Source organism: Dama dama, chromosome 15 (assembly GCF_033118175.1).
Source record: "Dama dama isolate Ldn47 chromosome 15, ASM3311817v1, whole genome shotgun sequence".
Lineage (NCBI taxonomy): Eukaryota > Metazoa > Chordata > Mammalia > Artiodactyla > Cervidae > Dama > Dama dama.
Window position 1 is genome coordinate 60,096,671 of NC_083695.1, and position 21,420 is coordinate 60,118,090.

At 36.6% G+C, this 21,420-nt stretch overlaps 1 protein-coding gene and 1 non-coding gene across 2 annotated transcripts in view; both read left to right on the forward strand.

Moving 5' to 3' along the window:
• TNKS2 (tankyrase 2) overlaps nt 1-19,083 on the forward strand; it is a 63,353-nt gene extending 44,270 nt beyond the window's left edge. Inside the window, exons 19-27 of the mRNA XM_061162175.1 lie at nt 104-356; nt 1,233-1,315; nt 2,433-2,553; nt 6,029-6,126; nt 6,977-7,051; nt 9,354-9,459; nt 13,093-13,279; nt 15,784-15,940; nt 16,778-19,083. Of these exons, the coding sequence (XP_061018158.1) occupies nt 104-356; nt 1,233-1,315; nt 2,433-2,553; nt 6,029-6,126; nt 6,977-7,051; nt 9,354-9,459; nt 13,093-13,279; nt 15,784-15,940; nt 16,778-16,840 (1,143 nt within the window). The 3' untranslated portion in view covers nt 16,841-19,083. The remainder of the gene's footprint in view (nt 1-103; nt 357-1,232; nt 1,316-2,432; nt 2,554-6,028; nt 6,127-6,976; nt 7,052-9,353; nt 9,460-13,092; nt 13,280-15,783; nt 15,941-16,777) is intronic.
• On the forward strand, nt 12,861-13,003 carry LOC133070917 (small nucleolar RNA SNORA79). Its single transcript, XR_009696305.1, has one exon. It is a non-coding gene; the product is annotated as a small nucleolar RNA SNORA79 (small nucleolar RNA).
• Nucleotides 19,084-21,420: the final 2,337 nt, after the last annotated feature.

Here is a 21,420-nt window from a genome sequence, read left to right on the forward strand (position 1 = left end):
CTGCTAGGGTTTTGTCTTTTTTTTTTAATGCATTCTGTTGGGTATAGTAGAGTTTTACAACCTGCTTACTGTGGATTTCCTCTCTCTCTGACATGTACTCCAGGCAGATGATGTCAGTGCTCTCCTGACAGCAGCCATGCCCCCTTCTGCTCTGCCTTCATGTTATAAACCTCAAGTGCTCAATGGCATGAGAAGCCCAGGAGCCACTGCAGATGCTCTGTCTTCAGGTCCATCCAGCCCATCAAGCCTTTCTGCAGCCAGCAGTCTTGACAACTTATCTGGCAGTTTTTCTGAACTATCTTCAGTAGTCAGTTCAAGTGGAACAGAGGGTGCTTCCAGTTTGGAGAAAAAGGAAGGTGAGACATTCAGCCAAAATAACTGATATTGGATTGCTGAAAAGTAATTTTTAATATTATTATTGAAATTCTAATGAAAGTTTCTCCCTCCACGTTCAGACTTGATGAGGTTCTAATGCTCACTTATTCTTTAGATGTAAACATACTTTTTGAAAGCTATAGAAATCCTTTTGATTGAGTACTATGGCTTTATTTGTCTCTTCCAGTGTATTATAATTTTGACTTTTTGGGGTGTTTTTTTTTTTTTTTTAAAGAAAAGGAAAGAAATTCTGTGGTAGTCCAATGATTAGGACTTGACACTTTCACGGTCATGGGCCTTGTTTCAATCCATAATTGGGTAACTAAGATCCCGCAAGCCACATGGTGCTGCCAAAAAAGAAAAAAAAAAGGCACATATACCTATAGTCTCTTTACCTTAAGATAGGGAAACTTTGTTTTTACATTCAGATATAATTGACATATAATAATATATTAGTTTAAGCTGTATGGAAACTTATTTTAAAGATACAATTAAAAATAATTTTCTTTAAAAAGAAAAGATTTCTTTGTAACATGTGAGTGCCCTTTCTTTTAATGATGAAATTTTATAGCTTTTTCGTCACTTTTTTATTTTTGGTGTGGCAGCACATATATGGGCTCTTAGTTTCCTGACTAGGGATCGAACCTGTGCCCCATGCATTGGGACTGCAGAGTCTTAACCACTGGACCCCCATGGAAGTCCTCTTTGTAATTTTGATATTAAGTTTAATATTATATTGTGATGGCTGTTATATTTTGTTTCATCTTTATATTCTTTGTAATGTCACAAAACTTGGCTGTTCTGTTGATACACATTATTCTGATGTGAAATTCTGTGTTGTTTTTTTTACTTTCCAGTTCCAGGAATAGATTTTAGCATTACTCAATTTGTAAGAAATCTTGGACTTGAACACCTAATGGATATATTTGAGCGAGAACAGGTAAGTACATGAGTTGTTTCACTTGGTTTGCTGTTTTGGGGAACCTCAAGGGAAAAATAGAAACTTTTGAAATGCCCTGAACCATTCAACATATTGAGGACTGAAAAGGATGTTTTTTTTTTAAGGACTGGAAATCAATCCCTCTTCTAATTTGGCTTGTTTTTTTTCCATTTAGTTTGTTGCTCTTGTTGTTTACTCACTAAGTCATGTTTAGTTTATTAGCACATAAAAATTGTTTCTTACGTGGTAACAAAATAGCTTTCTTGGATAAATCTAGCTTATGCATTTCTTAAAGGTAAGTTATCCTTGACCTCAGTTTGTTCAGTTCTCTTACATCAGTCATTACCGACTCTAAGCCTGTCACGTTGCTAACCATTTTGGGAAGCTGTATAAACACACATACTATATATCTGGGCTTTTCTTGAACAGTCCTAATTTAAGTTTTCTGTCAGAGTACATTTACTGATTTTTTGAGTTCAGAAAATGTAATTATTGTAGACTTGTACCTCTAAGGAATTTTAATCTAGTTACGGAGCTATAGCAAGAACATATGAAGAATTAAGTTTTTGGCATAGAAATTCAAATAAAGAGTTATTACAAGCCGGACTATTCAAAGAAAGCTTCATGAAAGGTTTGTAAATAATACAGGATTTTAAAGAATGCCTTCAGTTTCACAAGATAGGAATCATATATTCAGGGTTAAAAAGATTAGTTTGAACAATGATGCTGAAGTTATCAGTTAACATAATGCAGAATCTGTAGGAACATTACATTAAGAAATTGTACAAATAGTTGGATATAAAGTGATAGTGAAGAAGATAAAATTATGTGCCTAAGTATGGTTAATTTGAAAATGTCTTTTTGTTTTGCAGTTTAATTCCACTCAGGTTCAAATACTAAATGAAAATAATGATGTTTTTGGTTAGTTCTTGATTCAACTTGTTTAATTAACTGCAGCTTTTCAGTTTTAGTTTAATAGCTGATATATGCTTTCATTTCTGTGTTGTGTTCAGAAGTCATTTGAAATAAATATATAAGTCTAATAACATTGTGAGAACACCAATATATGAATGTCTTCCAAACAAGTCTTCTAAACAGTTTCATTCTTTTTTGTAAGATCACGTTGGATGTATTAGTTGAGATGGGACACAAGGAGTTGAAAGAGATTGGAATCAATGCTTATGGACATAGACACAAATTAATTAAAGGAGTTGAGAGGCTTATCTCTGGACAACAAGGTATTTCATTTTAAGTCATTGCTATCGTCAATTTAACAGCTTGCATAAAGTCAGCCCTCAACTTACTAAAGGATAATTTTAAAATCTCTGATAGTCCACTTGATAAGAAGAGTACTAATGAGGATTCTGGAAACCTGGGGTCAAATCTTAAATCTGCCACTGTTAGGTTTCCTGAACTGCTTACCTTTAACTCTGTGAACCTAAGTGAAGTGTCTGGGCCATTCAGAAATATGGTGTTATTTTAGCTCTGAAGTTTTTTCTATTATTTCCATTCACTCATTTCTGAAGTTGTTGTAGCTCAAAAATTATATCGTTCTAAAAGATCTGAAACTTGGATATCTCATTTGGTAATATAATAGGTAAAGGCTAGGTGTTCAGGCCTGCCCATAAAATAATGTTGTAAATCTCTTTTGCTGTAAATAGTTACATTTTAAACACTCACTGTAAAAGTACAAGGAAACAATAATGTTGCATCTAAGGAAATGTAGTGAAACAAAGCTGAATAATACTTTATTTCTCTTGAATGTTGATACGTAAAGAAAATGCAAATTGCATTTATTCAGCAAATGTTCACACTTTCTGTATATCAGGTCTTGGTGTAAAAGACGAGTTATTTTAGTTGTCAGAACCACATTTTAAGTTTCTTGTTCAACTGAGGGAGCGATGTACCCTGAGATTAGAAGCATCCTATAATTGAAGACCTGGCTGTACAACTGGGGTTAAAGACAAACCTCCGTCAGCAAAACTGAGCGAATTGTGAGCAAAGAATGTGTGTTATCCGGCATAGGGTCTGTCTCTTGAGGAACAAAAAGAGAACTTGGAAAGTTCGGTGATTCAAGCTAAGGAATGCTTTAAACTGAATTTCTGGATTAGGATTGATTAACGGTAGATGCACTTTATTTCCCTGATAGGAACTAGGGCAAAGTGTTTAAAATGTGAGATAGTCTTAGATATTCCTGGTATAGAAGACAAAATTTTATAAGATAAAGAAGAGGGCAGACTCGAGGCTTTTTGGAATGTGAGTATTCAGAGGAACTAGAACCCTCAGTCTTGGGCTCCATTTCATGCCTCTGCTAGAAAACACTTGTGAATCTGGTAGGGAGGCAGTTAACACTGTTTAAAGGCTCAGGAAACAATGATAGAAACAGATACACTGCTTCCAAGTGGCAGAGGTACGTCCCTCCCTGCTGCATTTGGTCCTCTGGTCATTCTGATGACTTCCAGCTGCAGTTGAGTAGGAACATTGATTCCTACGTGGAGGAGAAACACCATAACAACACGGAATGACTGTGTCTGATCTAGCACATCAGGGTCACTTTCCTACATAAAGTTACCACATGCCTTATCTTCATTTGCAGCTAGGAGTCTGTATAATAGCAGCATTATACCCAGTTTGCAAATTAGAACCAGTGGCAAGCTTCTGACTGTCTCTTACCTTGCTGACTTAACATCCTTGGCTATTATTCAGTGCATCAAGTCAACAGATTACATGTTCTGATCTTTCAGCACTTACAAGTATCTTCTTGGGGCATTCGCAGATGCCTTAGTCCAGTGTCTGTCACAGACTTTATTCTGTTAAGTGTTTTTTCTATAAAATGTCCTCCTGTGTATAGTTGTCATACTTCCCGTAGATATTATAATGCAGCCATACCTATACATCATTATTAGGGTTTGGCATGTTTGTGATAGTTCTATTATTCAGACCAGAACAGTGCTCTTAGTCTCCAGAGGGAAACTGCCACGCATTAACCCAGCAGCAGAGGACTTATATGCAGAGTACATCATGTGAAATGCCAGGCTGGATGAATTACAAACTGGAATCAAGATTGCTGGGAGAAATGTCAGCAACCTCAGATATGCAGATGATACTACTTTAATGGCAGAAAGTGAAGAAGAACTAAAGTGCCTCTTGATGAAGGTGAAAGAGAAGAGCAAAAAAGCTGGCTTAAAACTCAGCATTCAAAAAATGAAGATCATGGCATCCAGTCCTGTCACTTTGTGGCAAATAGATGGGGAAAATGTGGAAACAGTGTCATTTTCTTGGTCTCCAAAATCACTACAGACAGTGACTGTAGCCACAAAAGTAAAAGACGCCTGCTCCTTGGAAGAATACCTATGACAAACCTAGACAGGGTATTTAAAAGCAGAGATATCACTTTGCCAACAAAGGTGCATATAGTCAAAGCTATGGTTTTTCCAATAGTCATATATGAATGTGAAAGTTGGACTATGAAGAAGGCTGAGTGCCAAAGAATTGATGCTTTCAAACTGGGGTGCTGGAGAAGACTCTTGAGTGTCCCTTGGACAGCAAGGAGATCAAACTTGTCAATACTAATGGAAATCAACCCTGAATATCCATTGGAAGGAATGGTGCTGAAGCTGAAGCTCCAATACTTTGGCCACCTGATGCAAAGAACTGACTCACTAGAAAAGACCCTGATGCTGGGAAGGATTGAAGGCAAGAGGAGAAGGGGATGACAGAGGATGAGATGGTTGGATGGCATCACTGACTCAGTGTTACATGAGTTTGAGCAAACTCCGGGAGAGGGAGATAGTGAAGGACAGGGAAGCCTGGCATGCTGCAGTCCATGGAGTAGCAAAGAGTCCGACATGGCTTAGTGACTGAGCAACATCAAAAAAGTACTTGAGTCCTACCTGAGAAAACAGTGGAGCTCTGGAGATCTTGGAGAGATTAAAGGAAGGTTGTGTTAACAGATACAACAAAGAAATTAGAAAATCCTATGTAAGATTCCATTTTAAAAGCTTTTGTGAGAGTAAAAATACAAAAGTATATATGATCTTAACTGTTGACATTCAGAAAATAGGGTAAATTCATTGCTGAAGTGAATCTGTTATGGGTTAGAATAAGCATTCCATCGTTAGTAAGCTTTATGACTTCTCATTCTTGGATAATTTAAAATTACCTCTGGCCATACTAGTTTCTTCTCGGTCTTACAAAAAATAAAGGGACCAAATGCTGAAAGGGCTGCTTAGTTAATAAAGGAAATAATTTGAATAATAAAACATATGACACATAGGAGATAAAGAATAGAAAGATTTTCAGAACTATTCTCACAAAACCCTATGACTTGTAAGGTCAAAAAAACAGTCATCTAAATGCAGTATAATTTTCTGGTTTGGATCCTGGAAAAGTAAAAGGACATTAGTGGGGAAAAACTGGTGAAATCCAAATAAAGTCTGTAATGTACTTAATTTTGATAAGTGTGCTGTGATTGTATAAAGTGGGAACGTTAATGTCCCTGACAGTGACTTTAGAGAGTGGAGTGAGGGCACAGGATCTCTTGGTGCTCTCAGCTTTCCTATAAACCTAAATTGTCCCAAAATAAAAATCTTTTAAAAACTAGTAATAAGCATCAGATAAATCGGGTGGTTGTATTGGGTTAATGTTTATTGTGGGCTGGGGGTGGGTTGGTTCTGGCAAGTTTTTTTTTTACCTTCAAATTTCATTTGATAGGTCTTAACCCATACTTAACTCTGAATACCTCTGGAAGTGGAACAATTCTCATTGATCTGTCTGCTGAAGATAAAGAGTTTCAGTCTGTGGAGGAAGAGGTATGTTCACACACCATATAAATGTCGGGTCAGCAGCTAAATTCCCCAGAAGTTCCCAGATCTATTTGAACATGTATGTAGCAGGAGTTTTTAATTGTCCCTCACTCTACCACCTGAAAACTTACAAAATCAGCATTTAAAATACACTATCTCAGTAAGCTTTAATTCTAATAATTTGGTTCAGCATTGCAATTAATATACAGAATTCTGTTGGAGAAGAGGTTGCTAATATTCCCTTCCTTCATGAAAGCAATTGCAAAGCCCAGTATCTTAGATAAGACCCAGAACATGTGGATGCTACTTACCTAGGAGATGTTTTTCTAACTTTCTTTCCATAAAACTCTTGTATCCACCAAAGTCTTAAAATAGCGCCCTGCGCTTTGAAGAACACCATACCCTATATGTGTGAGCTGAGCACAGAGATACAAAGTTGAGTGAGACTTAGTTTTAAATCTCAGGAAACTCCCAACTCTCAGTGAAATATAAATGTGCTTTATGAGAGCAAAATGAATGGGAACAAATAAATCATTGGTTTTGTTTTGTTTTGTTTTTTTAGTATGTCAGTTGGTTGGCTTTGTATGTTTAGCTCACCTGTGCATTTACTTGTTTCCTTTTGTTCCAGTAGTTTGCATTATATAATTTTCACCTATAGGTATTTTGGATTGATTGTATCAACTATGCACTGTCTCTTGAAAGTAGTTCCTGCAAACTTTTAGAACTCATACCTTAGACAACAAAAATATTAAAAACCTATTTTGTCTTAAGACTCATATGAGTCAAGAACTGTGTTCCCTAAACCAGAAGAGACATTCAAGCTAATGCACATATTTTTAAAATGTGTTTCCATCAGATGCAAAGTACAGTCCGAGAGCACAGAGATGGAGGTCACGCAGGTGGGATCTTCAACAGATACAATATTCTCAAGGTAATAAGTTAGTGGAAATAAAAGTTCACTGTGACCATAGTTTTCAGAAGCCTGAAACCATGATTAAGTTCATAAGAACATTGTCTGTCCAGCCCAGTAAGTCTTTGACATGGCATCAGGGGTATTTTGGGAAAGAATATGTCCTTAGCAGGTTACGATCTTCAAATCTCTGTACTAACCACTAGTTCCACTAGTTCAGCCTCTGTTGAACATATTTAAGTTTAGAGATTATGCTTTAAATAAGCTCTAAACTTAAAGATTATTTAAGTTTAATCTTTAAACTTAAATAATTTAAGTTTAATCTTTAAACTTAAATAATTTAAGTTTAAATGGCAAGATATATCTTTATCTTAACTGTTGACATTCAGAAAATATGACAGATTCATTGCTGAATTAAGGAATCTATTATGGATTAGAATAAGCATTCCGTTGTTAGTAAACTTTATGACTTCTCATTCTTGGACGATAAATCCTGTAGGCTTAGGATTTTAGATATGGACATTACTACTAAGGCACTCTTGCTGGCTTTTTCAGTACTTCTGAACTTTGTTGCGGCTCAGGGAACAACTCCCGTCTTTATAGTTACACCATGGTTGGTTTGTTTCTAGTTTGTCCTAATTGTGACTACTCCAGGTTTCTGTGAGTCCTCACACGTAATACCATTTTTTGATAATTTTAGTAGTAGTCCCTCTGTACCTTTCATCTTTCCAGAAATAGTCATTAAAAAAAAATGTGTTAAAGAGAGTGCTGACTCTTATTAATATCAGGTACTCTTCTCAGGGCCTTTTCAGCTTTGCTAATTTGCTTGGTGTTTTTAAAAGCTGTATGGCAACCAAATTGTATACTCTACTTAAGATGCATAATGATTTTCTGTTAACTACATTGATATATTCTTAATCATTATAAGATTTAGAGTTATAATGTGGCAAGTATCTCTGATACCTAAATTTTAAACTGAAAGGTGAATAGTATCAAATCTTTCAGTTGTGTTATATTACTGTCTCACAATAATATATTATTTTGAGTATACCAGTAGATCTCATATTTTAGAGTTATTCATCAAGATCGTTATGTTCTTACTATTTAGAAATAAGATGATATAAAATAAGTACACATTATTCAGGTGCAAGGGTTATTATTTCAGGAGCAGTATTTTATTAGTTCATATCATAGTATGACCTGAGTGACATCTCGAGTTTTCTTTTCCTGAACACATGTATAATAATATTTACTATAACAAATAATTATTCCTATTATAGGTAGATTTTAGTCAAGGGCATTTAGTGTGCAACCAGTAACAAAATGTGCCAAGGTTTGTTAAGGGTGAGGGCAAGGAACAATATGGGTTTGATTTCTAGAGTTGCTGAATTTGGGAGGTATGCTGTTTTCTTTCTCTAGAAAGATATTTTAGTATAATATCTAATACAAGTGTTTTCACTGATAAAACTTTTGTTTTTGTTCCCTTTTTTAAAACGCATTAATGAGCTCTGTTTATGCCAATCTGCGTGCTTTGATTATGTCTTTGATGGTATTTTGAGTTAATTTGGACCTGGACTAAAACCATCAGCTCCCAGATGTGTTTTAGGACCAGCAGGGGGCTGTAGCACCCTTACATACAGCTGAAAAGCAGCACTAGGATTGTGAGTTTTGACCTTAGAAATACTCCTAGTGAAACCAGCATCCATCTTAAAACTTTTCTCCAAACAAAAGTTTCAGGAATTGGAGGGATAGGGAAAAATAGAGGAAATATTAGGGAGAGTCTGTGTGTGTGTGTGTGTGTGTGTGTGTGTGTGTGTGTGTGTGTGTGTGTGTGTGTGTGTGTGTGTGTGTGTGTGTGTGTGTGTGTGTGTGTGTGATTGTTTGGTGTGGCTATATCAAATATTTTAATTAAAAACATATAAAGATGGTACTTTGAGCCAGAAAAAGCAGTTGGGGGAAAGAGAGTATTTTCTTTCTTACATTTCCATAGAGAACTCAGCATGTCTGATGTGGAGATGTTTTAATAATAATTCTAAAGTGAGACTAGAAGTATTTTAATCAATTAACAGTACTCTTACCTTTACATATAACCATATGTAACTTTTTCTCATCTGTAGTTTTCAATTTCTAAAATGTACCTATATTTTCATCTTTATGGTTGTGACACATTTTTTTAGTTGACTAAAAATAATACATAATTTATATTTCAGAGAAAGTTTTGCCTCTCTTCTGGTCCTATGTGGCCCATTTTTGGTTAAGATTAACAAGTAGGTAAGTAGTTATTGTGATCCAGAGATTTTATTTTGCTGGTTTCTTTTTATAGATTCAGAAAGTTTGTAACAAGAAACTATGGGAAAGATACACGCACAGGAGAAAAGAAGTTTCTGAAGAAAACCACAACCATGCAAATGAAAGAATGCTATTTCATGGTAAGATTCCTCTCCTCCTACCTGCCATCATCCTCCTCCACATTTTTTGTCAGATTTGAAATAATAATGAATCTGTATATTTCTCATATCATTTTTAAAAAAATAAACATTATTTCTGTAAATCTTTGCATTTATATTTGTGTTTTCAGTCTCTTGAATTTGTATGTTTTGAATGGATATAGTTTATAAATAAAATTACCATAACAGAAAAATTATAGAAATGATAATACTGACTATTCATATTTTCTCTGTATATATATGTGTGTGTGTGTCCTTTATTGAGCCCATCTTTGCATGAAATGTTCCCTTGGTATCTCTAATTTTCTTCAAGAGATATCTAGTCTTTTCCATTCTGTTGTTTTCCTCTATTTCTTTGCACTGATCACTGAGGAAGGCTTTCTTATCTCTCCTTGCTATTCTTTGGAACTCTGAATTCAAATGGGTATATCTTTCCTTTTCTCCTTTGCTTTTTGCTTCCCTTCTTTTCACAGCTATCTGTAAGGCCTCCTCAGACAGCTGTTTTGCTTTTTTACATTTCTTTTTCTTGGGGATGGTCTTGATTCCTGTCTCCTATACAGTGGCATGAACCTCCGTCCATAGTTCATCAGGCACTCCGTCTATCAGATCTAGTCCCTTAAATCTATTTCTCACTTCCACTGTATAGTCATAAGGAATTTGATTTAGGTCATACCTGAATGGTCTAGTGGTTTTCTCCACTTTCTTCAATTTCAGTCTGACTTGGCCAATAAGAAGTTCATGATCTGAGCCAGAGTCAGCTCCCGGTCTTGTTTTTGCTGACTGTATATCATGCAAAGATGGGCTCAATAAAGGACAGAAATGATATGGACCTAACAGAAGCAGAAGATAAAAAAGAGGTGGCAAGAATACACAGAAGAACTGTACAAAAAAGATCTTCATGACCCAGATAATCACGATGGTGTGATCACTCACCTGGAGCCAGACATCCTGGAATGTGAAGTCAAGTGGGCCTTTGGAAGCATCACTACGAACAAAGCTAGTGGAGGTGATGGAATTCCAGTTGAGCTATTTCAAATCCTGAAAGATGATGCTGTGAAAGGGCTGCACTCAATATGCCAGCAAATTTGGAAAACTCAGCAGTGGCCACAGGACTGGAAGAGTCAGTTTTCATTCCAATCCCAAAGAAAGGCAATGCCAAAGAATGCTCAAAACACAGTTGTACTCATCTCACACACTAGTAAAGTGATTCTTAAAATTCTCCAAGCCAGGCTTCAGCAATACGTGAACCGTGAACTTCCAAATGTTCAAGCTAGTTTTAGAAAAGGCAGAAGAACCAAAGATCAAATTGCCAGCATCTGCTGGATCATCAAAAAGCAAGAGAGTTCCAGAAGAACATCTATCTCTGCTTTATTGACTATGCCAAAACCTTTGACTGTGTGGATCACAATAAACTGTGGAAAATTCTGAAGATGGGAATACCAGACCACCTGACCTGCCTCTTGAGAAACCAGTATGCAGGTCAAGAAGCAACAGATAGAATTGGACATGGAACAACAGACTGGTTCCAAATAGGAAAAGGAGTACATCAGGGCTGTATATTGTCACCCTGCTTGTTTAACTTATAATGCAGAGTACATCATGAGACATGCTGGGCTGGAGGAAGCACAAGCTGGAATCAAGATTGCCGGGAGAAATATCAATAACCTCAGATATGCAGGCGACACCACCCTTATGGCAGACAGTGAAGAACTAAAGAGCCTTTGATGAAAGTGAAAGAGGAGAGTGAAAAGTTGGCTTAAAGCTCAACATTCAGAAAACTAAGATCATGGCATCTGGTCCCATCACTTCATGGGAAATAGTATCAGACTTTATTTTGGGGGCCTCCAAAATACTACAGATGCTGACTGCTGCCATGAAATTAAAAGACGCTTACTCCTTGGAAGGAAAGTTATGACCAACCTAGATAGCATATTAAAAAGCAGAGACATTACTTTGCCAACAAAGGTCCGTCTGGTCAAGGCGATGGGTTTTCCAGTGGTCATGTACAGATGTGAAGGTTGGACTATGAAGAAAGCTGAGCTCTGAAGAATTGATGCTTTTGAACTGTGGTGTTGGAGAAGACCCTTGAGAGTCCCTTGGACTGCAAGGAGATCAACCAGTCCATCCTAAAGGAGATTAGTCTGGGGTGTTCATTGGAAGGATTGATGGTGAAGCTGAAACTCCAGTACTTTGGCCACCTCATGTGAAGAGTTGACTCATTGGAAAAGACCCTGATGCTGGGAGGGATTGTGGGCAGGAGGAGAGGGGATGACAGAGGATGAGATGGCCAGATGGCATCACTGACTCAATGGACATGAGTTTGAGTAGACTCCGGGAGTTGGTGATGGAAAGGGAGCCTGGCGTGCTGCAATTCATGGGGTCGCAAAGATTCAGACACGACTGAGCGACTGAACTGAACTGAAAGTTCTATAAAACACAGTATTTAAATTTCACAATCCCCTGGAAGAATGGCTATAGCAGACTGCATTAGTATATAATTTCTAAATGGTACTTCTCATTTCAAAACCCTAAAAATTGTCATGATAATGTCTTGGCACAGAATATGATATTTATTTATGTATTGACTTAAGGGTTGTAATGTATGACTTTTTCTATTTTATAATAGAAATGGTTTTGGTTTTTCCAAGTTAATTCAAGTAAGTTATTCTATTCTTTGGTATTTCTGTAAAGCGGAATTCAGCGTTGTTTCCCTTGTCCCTTTATGCACAGGGACACTGATCTTGATGAATCAGTTAGCTGTGTCATATTGGTTTTTCCCAAGCCCCAGCCTCACTGCACTCCCTGACCTGGTCTCCATGCTTAGTACCTCCTGGTCTTTGCTTGAGCTCCTTCTTGGCATGCATGCAAGGAAGGAAGAGAAAGAAGTCAATATGTAGGGAATGGAGGAACACACCACATTTGCAGATGGAATCTGGTAATAGCAAGTGATAAAAAGCAGAGAAGCGAAAGGATAGGAGAGAAGTATAAAGAAAAGCATGAACTTGAAAAGATCACTTTAGCCACTTTGGGTATCTAGAAAAAGTACACGGATGTGGGTGTCATTGCATGACCTAGTTGCATTCAGCCTGGCCATAGGAAGTGAATTATGAGACTCTTGATTCTGGGTTTGTATGAATTTGGGGCCGGGAATTTGATAACTCTAGCATTGATGTTTCTTTCAGGTGATCTGTACGTTTTTCCTAGTTGAATGTTATGTGTCCTTACTTTGGCATCTGAACCACCACCCTGTTAGAAACATTCATTCACATTAGCAATTCTTCTAAAATAGCTATTCTAAAGTAGTGAGCCAGCTGACAGTTGTGTTTCAGTTTTGCTTATCATGGTGGTGATGTATGTATGTTAATTCAGAATTTAACTTCTTCTGATGTCTGTTCCTGTCACTGCTTGGAGCCTTAAGTAGTGGGATTTTAGTCCATCTTGTATCTAAGCTGACTTGTTTTCACTCAGGGCACCATGGGAATGGGTTGGCTGTAGTGCCTTCTGATTTTTGTGGAGTCAAACAATTGAAGAAAAAAAAATTTAACTTCTAAGACGCTTTAGCTTTTATTCCTTTTCTTGTGATTTAAAAATGTTACCTATTTATATGTATTTTAGGGTCTCCCTTTGTGAATGCAATTATCCATAAAGGCTTTGATGAAAGGCATGCCTACATAGGAGGCATGTTTGGAGCTGGGATCTATTTTGCTGAAAACTCTTCCAAAAGCAATCAGTATGTATATGGAATTGGAGGAGGTACTGGGTGTCCAGTACATAAAGACAGATCTTGTTACATTTGCCACAGGTAAGAGATCACTTTTCTCATTTATTTTGATAAGAATCAGATAAGAATTGGTTTCATATTGAAATTTTCAGGTAAGACATTATCTTGGACAACTCTAGGAATCCAAGTGAGGCATAGTTCAGGTTGCTTTGGCCCTCTCACTGGTTCTAATAGTAGCTGATGTTTTTTAAACAGTCTGTAAGACCAAGCACAGTTACAAGCATTTGATCTGTTCACCTCATTCAATCATTAGAACACACAGTCCTTTCAGAATATGGAGTAGAAAATATTGCTGGACATGAAAGAGATTTTATTGTGGACTGTTTAAAAATCTAGTATTCAAATGCTATTAATAAAATGGCATTATTTGCTACACCTAATCATTTCATGGTAATAGGTGAGAGAATCTCTCCTCCACTGTGGTATGATTTTTAATTGTCAATTTGTAGTATTACTACTGAGAAAAAAGTTAACATTAAAGCATATCAGCATGTCAGTCCTTTTAGAAAGCACATTATCAAAAATTACTTTGTACTTTTTTTCCTACTTCTAGTTACCCTAGTGGAACTTAGTTATTAGAATCATTCAAATGACTTGATCCTAGTTGATAAAATCCTTGTAGGTAAATAATCTTCACCATCAAGTAAGATTAATTATTGAGATTTATTCTGTGGTTAGAGCACTGCTTATAAAGACCTAGAACAGTAGCTATCAAACATTAGCAAGTTCAGAATCACCTAGAGGGCCTACTGAAACACAAATTCCTATGCCACGCCTCCTGAATTATTGATACAGTAGGTCTGGGGCTAGGACACTAGAACTTGCATTTCTACCGAGTTCCTAAGGGATGCTGAAGCTTCTGATCACAGATCTAGAAACCCTAGAGCAGTAGTTCTCAGCTGTGGCAGCAGCACATTGGAATTACCTGAGGGGCTTTAAAAACTACTACTGACTGTGTCCTACCCTCAAGAGATTCTCACTTGGGGGCCTGGGGTCTGGTCTGGGCATGGGATTTTTAAAAGCTTCCCAGCTGATTCTGAAGGGGTGCCAAAGTGAAGGACTAAAGTCCTGAAGGGAGACAAAGACTATCTGTTTATGTTTTGTTCTTACTGTTTTCTCCCTAAACTTAGACCCATGTAGGTGTCAAAGCCAGACCTCCTGGGTATGACCTCCCACCCGCTTCTATTTTAGATCATAGATTGGAATGACTAGGAGGCTTGTAATTTCTTGAGAGTCTGTAAATTGACCACTGCTATCTTTACTTGTCATATATCATCTGGAGGCTAAATAGTTCTGACTATTAATAGTAAGCAGTGTTCTAGTATCTCTTCTCAGTTGTCTTTGAAGTACAATGCTTGTATGTCTGGAAATGAATTTATTAACTTAAGATTTCTATATGCTGAATTATCATGGAATGATTGTGACTATTATAGAAAATATATTAGAAATGCTAAGAAAATTTGCAAAGAGCCTATTTAGAATAAAAAATACAGCCTATCTTCTTTGGAGACAGAATCATCAGACCACCAAATCTCTTGTTCTCCCGTAGAAAGAAAATTAGATTAGAGAGAGCATCAGTGAAATAGTAAAAAGTTCGTTGGACCTAAGGAAGGCCAATCATATGCCCTTGGGGAGTGAGAAAGTAATACAACCTAAACTTCTGGTGAACAAAGACAAATTTGAAGAAGAAACATTTCAGCTAAACTTGAAAAATGACTATTAGCCAATTGAAGAGTGGTAGAACATATCATTCTAGATGGTAAAAGAAACAGTGTGTCTGATGGCCTTGGGGCAAGAAAGTTTGACCTGCAGGAAGAAAAACTAATGTGTCTAGGTATAATGAACACAAAGTAAAGTTGGAGAACTTGGGATCATTATAAGAAATTTGGGTTTTCTTTTGGGCACAGTGAACAGTCTCTAAAAGGTTTTAAGCAGAAAAGTAGTGTCATCTGATTTATGGTTTTTGCTGTTTGTTTTTTCCCTAAATCACAGGTAGCTTAGATGGAAAATAATTTAGACAGGGATTAGAGTAAAAACAGAGAAAGTAGCTCAAAGGTCATTGTTACAGTCCGGGTGAAAATTTGGGCAATTTGGACTTAATAGTGACAGTAGAATTGAGAGGAGAGATACATTTTGAAAGTGGAATCAATAGGACTTACCTGGATAAATGTTCAACTTTGTAAGACACTTCATGGAAGTCCCTTAAAATCTCCTCCTCCTCCTCCTCACTTGGGCAATGATTTGTGCTTTTGCTGGGATACAAGCAGGATGGCAGAGTCAGTATCACTTAAAGATTATTATAATCTAAGATAGTATTTTATAGTTACAATGAGGATTAAAGTGAAAAATTCTTTCATTAGTGAGAGTAGTAGAAGATACTCTTTAAAAAGTCTTTTAAAGGGTAAAATGGTGAAAACAATTGTGTTTGTGTATAAATGCATTCAGAAGCTTATGTAGTGGACATAAATAAAACTATCCTGTATGGCCTTGTCTCAGGGAAATCCTTGCCTTTTCATGTGTTACAGGCAGCTGCTCTTTTGCCGTGTAACCTTGGGAAAGTCTTTCCTGCAGTTCAGTGCAATGAAAATGGCGCATTCTCCTCCAGGTCATCACTCAGTCACTGGTCGACCTAGTGTAAATGGCCTAGCATTAGCTGAATATGTTATTTACAGAGGAGAACAGGTAATTCAGTTTTATTTGTTCATTTTCAGCAATACTTTAACCTCTTACTAATCTTTTAAATTAACAAGGCAGAGTGCCTTACGAACTGGATTTCTTTTTAACTTTTATTTGTAAATTATTTCACACTTAAAGTTGAAATAATAGTAAAGAGAATTCCCTTAGACCCCTTACCCAGATATTCAAAATGTTAATACTTTAGCATTCTCTCTCCTTTATCATGTTCTCCCTACTATATGTGTGTATCCTTCCCCCCGCATCCTCCCCGAGCTGCTTTGAAGTAAGGTATAAGTGTCTTCCTTTACACTTAAATACTTAAGGGTGTATTTCCTAAGTACACCTAAATTTTAAGGACATGGTCTTAAAATTGTAAAATCGGGAAAATATCATTGGTGTAGTAAATCTAACCTACAGACCTTATTCAGATTTTGCCAGCTATTCTGAATTTTTTTTAAGCTTTTGTAAAATATAATTAATTAGAATCCTATATATATTTTAATAGTTAACCTCTCTGTAGCAAAGAAATGTGTAATTCTCTCTTGCTCTTAGTGGCATAGATGCAGTCAGAAGCATCTCTAGAGCAGCATTATGTACTGGGGATATGTATCAGGATAACCTCAGTTCCTAAAGACAAACACATGCTCAGCAGTTATCCTAGACCTGCTGATTGAGAATCGGAGGGATTGCAGTCATGTAAGGCTGTTTTGAGAAGAGGCCCTTTGATTATTCTGATCTGCAATACTAATTTAGAGCTTCCTCCCTAAAGATAAGGAATCCTTAGAATAAGTCTCCATTCAAAAAATTTATTTACCAATTTTTGAATTAATCTTTCTCTTCCAGGCTTATCCTGAATATTTAATTACTTACCAGATTGTAAGGCCTGAAGGTATGGTTGATGGGTAAATAGTTGTTTTAGGAAACTAGCACCGCCGAACCTAAAATCATCTAAGCAGCTGGTGGCCTCGTAAGTTTTACTCCTTTGCCGAGAAAAATCATCTTGTCCACAACCCTGTGGCAAAAGGTTAAAAATGTGAAAGGGTTTTACCATTCTGACTTGATAGAGCTTTAATAATGTACAGTGTTTTCTAAATGTTTCCTGTTTTTCAGCACTTTAACAGATGCCATTCCAGGTTAAGCTGGGTTTGTCTGTACTAAATTATAAACAGAGTTAACTTGAATCTTTTATACATTGATTCTAACAGAAACTGTAATTCCCCTCAACAGGACTCGTTTCACTGATACAGTACTGTGTTCTTCAAACACAGCATTCACACTGAATACAGTTTCATTTGTAAAACTGTAAATAAGAGCTTTTGTACTAGCCCAATATTTATTTACATTGCTTTGTAATATAAATCTACTGTTTTAGAATGGCAGAGGTTTACAAATTTTTTTCATATGTACTGCTCATCTGTACTTCATCTTGAATCATCATGATTGAGTGATCTTTGACGTTTGATTCCAGAGGCTGTGTTGAATTGTTAGCAGACACCTTGTCACTTGGGAAAGATTGATCCTTCAGGTTTAATTTGTTGATGGAAACATTTATCTCTCATCGGTAATCTTTCCATTTAAGAACTTGTTTCATAAATACTCTGGGAGTTTAATTTGTGATAACTTTGTATGTATAACACACATTCCAAAGAGCTCTAACTTTCACAGTCCTGATTATTAAAGACACTTCTTTACAAGCCTCACACTCTGGGTTTCACATTGAAAATTTTTCTCATGTTATTTTGTGAAAATTAGAGCAAGAGCTTCTGTTTTTTAGAGAACAATTATAGTGTTGTTTTCATGGAATGTAAATAGGAAGTTGAATTTCAGATGGTGGGAAGGGTAATCCTGAAATTTTTCGAATCTGTTCTAATTACCTTAAATTTAAAGGGAAAAAAATAGCAGATGGGAGTGGGTGGTTTTTCTCCTGTTCCTTTTCTTTGGCCTTACTATTTCATGTATAACCAATTTATGCACCATAGGTAAGCTCAACCCAAAACCATGACACGTGGGTGTCCCAGTTCTCTCCTGGCCTGCTGAATAGGCAGGTGCCATGAGATGGGTGCTTCCGCTTCTGGGTTGCCTCATCGTGACATGTTACACCCACTTGGAAATACACTCTGCATCGCCTGGTGACCAGGCTTGTTTGGCAGCTGTGGAGGGGAATACCATCCCATAAAATGCCATTCCTATTTTTTAAGGTAAAACTACTTTTCCATGAAATATGCTAAAGCATCTTGGTACAGAGACATGAGTTACAGCTTGGCAATCTGTTGACTCTAGATCTCTTGGAAGTCAAAGAAAGATTGTTACCCACTTAAACCTCTGTTAATGAGGCTGTTCCTATCCACTCTCTGTACCAGTTCACATTTGTTTTACATTTTATTCAGTCTCTAAATTAACTGGGCCTTTGCAGTAACTTGTACATAAAGTGCTAGAAAATCATGTTTCTTGTCTTGAGTAAGAGTTATTCACAGTAAATGCATATCTGGAGTTGTTTCTATTGATGTAAATTGTGATCATTATTTAAGAGGTCAATTCCTGACCATAAAGTGCTTTTTATACAGCTCTCTAATAATTGCAAATATGATCCTAAAGTTGTTTCTTGGAACACAAATGGAGTATGCCAAATTTTATATAATTTTTCAGGTTCTGGAAGCTTCCAGGTTTTATAATTAGAAGATAATGAGATGAGTTAGTGGAGTTTATATTTACATACCTTCTCTCTCATCATTTAGCTCATATTGCTCACCATATGAATGAATCTGGAATTGCTTATCATGTAAAATCATCATGATCTATGAGTTTACGATTTTGCAGCCTGTGTTGTTTCATCTAGTTCATTTCTTAATTAGTGTGTTGCTTTTCTATGAATGATTATATTGTGGTTAATATGTTAGCATGGCATATTTCAGATAGCTTTTTGTTAGGAGCTTAGGGGTGTGGGGGGTGGACTGGGGATTTCTTTGAAGTTTTTGCATGAAATATCTTACTTTATGATGATGGAATTGCTTTTTCTTTTGTCTTATGATTTTTTTTAAGAGATTTAACTTTTTGTGTGAGTAGTACTATTGTATCCATCTTGAGTGTCTTACTTGTACTGTATCACATTCCATACCCTCATTTAATTCTTAATAAACTGTTCACTTGTTTTTCTGGGTAGCATGGTAATTACTGGAATAGTATAAATGTATTGAATGGTCTTTGAAAAAAATGGATTAAGATTACAATAAACCACAATTGCAGGAAAATAATGTAGTTTTGATTCTAATAGTGATAGAGACTACAGTTTAAAATTTGAAATACTGAATGCTGTGACCATACCTCCTCAGATGCTTTAAGATGAAAGTAGCTGTCATATGCTTTTAGACATTTAGTCCTTCCAACATAAGTTTTGGCAAACTTTCAAGCTCTTTCCTGGAAAATCTTTTTTTTTGGGGGGGGGGGGGGGGGCGGGGACATGCTGTACAGCTTGCAGGATTTTAATTCTCCAACCAGGGATTGAATCCAGGCCCTCGGCAATGAGAGAGCAGAGTCCTAACCCCTGGACCACCAGGAACTCTTAACTTATAAAGAGGCATAGGAATATATTTTTGTTTTCTGTGTCATATACAAAATTTATGAGTTTACAAACCTTAAAGTTAGTGGTATTTATTACTCTTAAAAGGTATAGTAAGATATATGTATTTTAGATTTCAGTATGCTAAATGTGTGTATGATCACAATAATACACAAACACAAGAGATAAGAGAATAGTGATGCAAATAACTCATAAGTCATTTAGCTTTGAAATACTTTTCAGCAGCTTTATCTTACTGCTTGAGTTGGGATAATGTTAATGTGTCCGCTTGCTAGTTCCTAAGCATGTGCGATCCTTTTCTTTGCAGGTTGATGAGGAAAGAAAATTTGCAGTAAATTTCCCTAAGCTTTGTGATTAGTGTTAGTGACTGGCCCCTTTCCTACTGTCCTGTCCTATTAGAGGAGTAGAGTAACAGAGGAAGCAAATGGTGGTATACATTCTTCACCAGGAGAACTGTCAGATTTGTATAAAGTTAGCCTTTTCACTATCTACTAAATCTGTACCCACCTCCTCCTCCTCATGCTTTACTAGCTGAGGAAGACTGTGACCTAAAATCTTAATTATAGCTTCTTAGAAGGTTCTTGCTGTCCCCATACAAGCCATCATTGTCAGAAATGTCTTCTCCACTTTTTTTACCATCCACAATTGTTGTCATCACCGTCACAAAAATCTGCACAAAGCCCTCCAGATGGTCTGCCAGTACCTTGTAGAGCAGTGCTGCGTGAAAGTGACCTGTAGTTGGGGCTGGCCTGCAGACTGTTTCCAGCCCATGGAGAGATGAAAACAAAAATTGAGAGGAAACTTTTATGGCAGTTTGACATTGATGCAGTGTTTTAAATTTCTTTCTCTTTTTTTCTTTAAGGCCACACCGTGTGGCATATAATATCTTAGTTCCCTAACCAGGGAATGAACCCATGCCCCCTGCATTGGGAGCACAGAGTCTTAACCACTGGACCAGCAGGGAAGTCCCTTAAATTTCTTTTAAGATTTTGTTCTGCAACAAATTGGAAATTAAGAGGAAAACAGAAACTCTAGTCCCTCACAGATAATTTGAAAGGTAGAAGAAAAATAATCTGTTTGGTTTACCACTTAGACCCATCACTTAGCTCATGCTGACACATAATAGTTCCTCAAGTAAGTTTTACTTGAGTGAAAAAAGTTATTAAGTGATTGGGCTCTAGAGTCAGATGAATCTGGATTTGAATTTTAGCCTATCCCATACCAACTGTACAACCTTGAACAAATTACATAACCTTTATAAGCCTTACAGTACTTACAGATTTGTTGAGGGAACTAAATGATTTTCTGTATGTGCTAATAAGTACTGTAACTGGCAAAAGCTGGTTATTGTAATTATATTATTATTTCCCTGAATTCCCAGGACCACTGGTTGGGTTTTCTCACTTTTCATGGAGCTACAGAACATAGAATTTTAAAACAAGCAAAATTGATTAGCCACTGGTTCAGATGAAAACCTTTTTTTTTCATCTTTGTTCAGATGAAACCTTCAGAAGTTCAAAATGTGAGGTATGTATGTCCCTAAGTGGCTGAAGATCTTAGTTTGAAAATGACTCACAAAAGCACACAGACAGTATAGCAGCCTGGGTGGGGATAGAATACATACCCACAATCTTAACTGCATCATATTGCTACAGCACAGAAGAAAAAGGCTCTACTCAGATGATTAGAAGTCCAAAACAGTCCATTGTGAGGACAAGTCAGCAATCAACCTTAGAGATTTAGCACCCCCACAAACTTAATATATGATAACTATGGAGTCAGAATATTTAAAATGATTGGCTGGGAGAGGAAAATATAAAAACCATTAGGAAAGATGACACTGAAAAAAGGCAGAGTAGATTTGAAAAACTAAGTCTTTTGGAACTAAAAAATGTGTGATTAGTGAAAG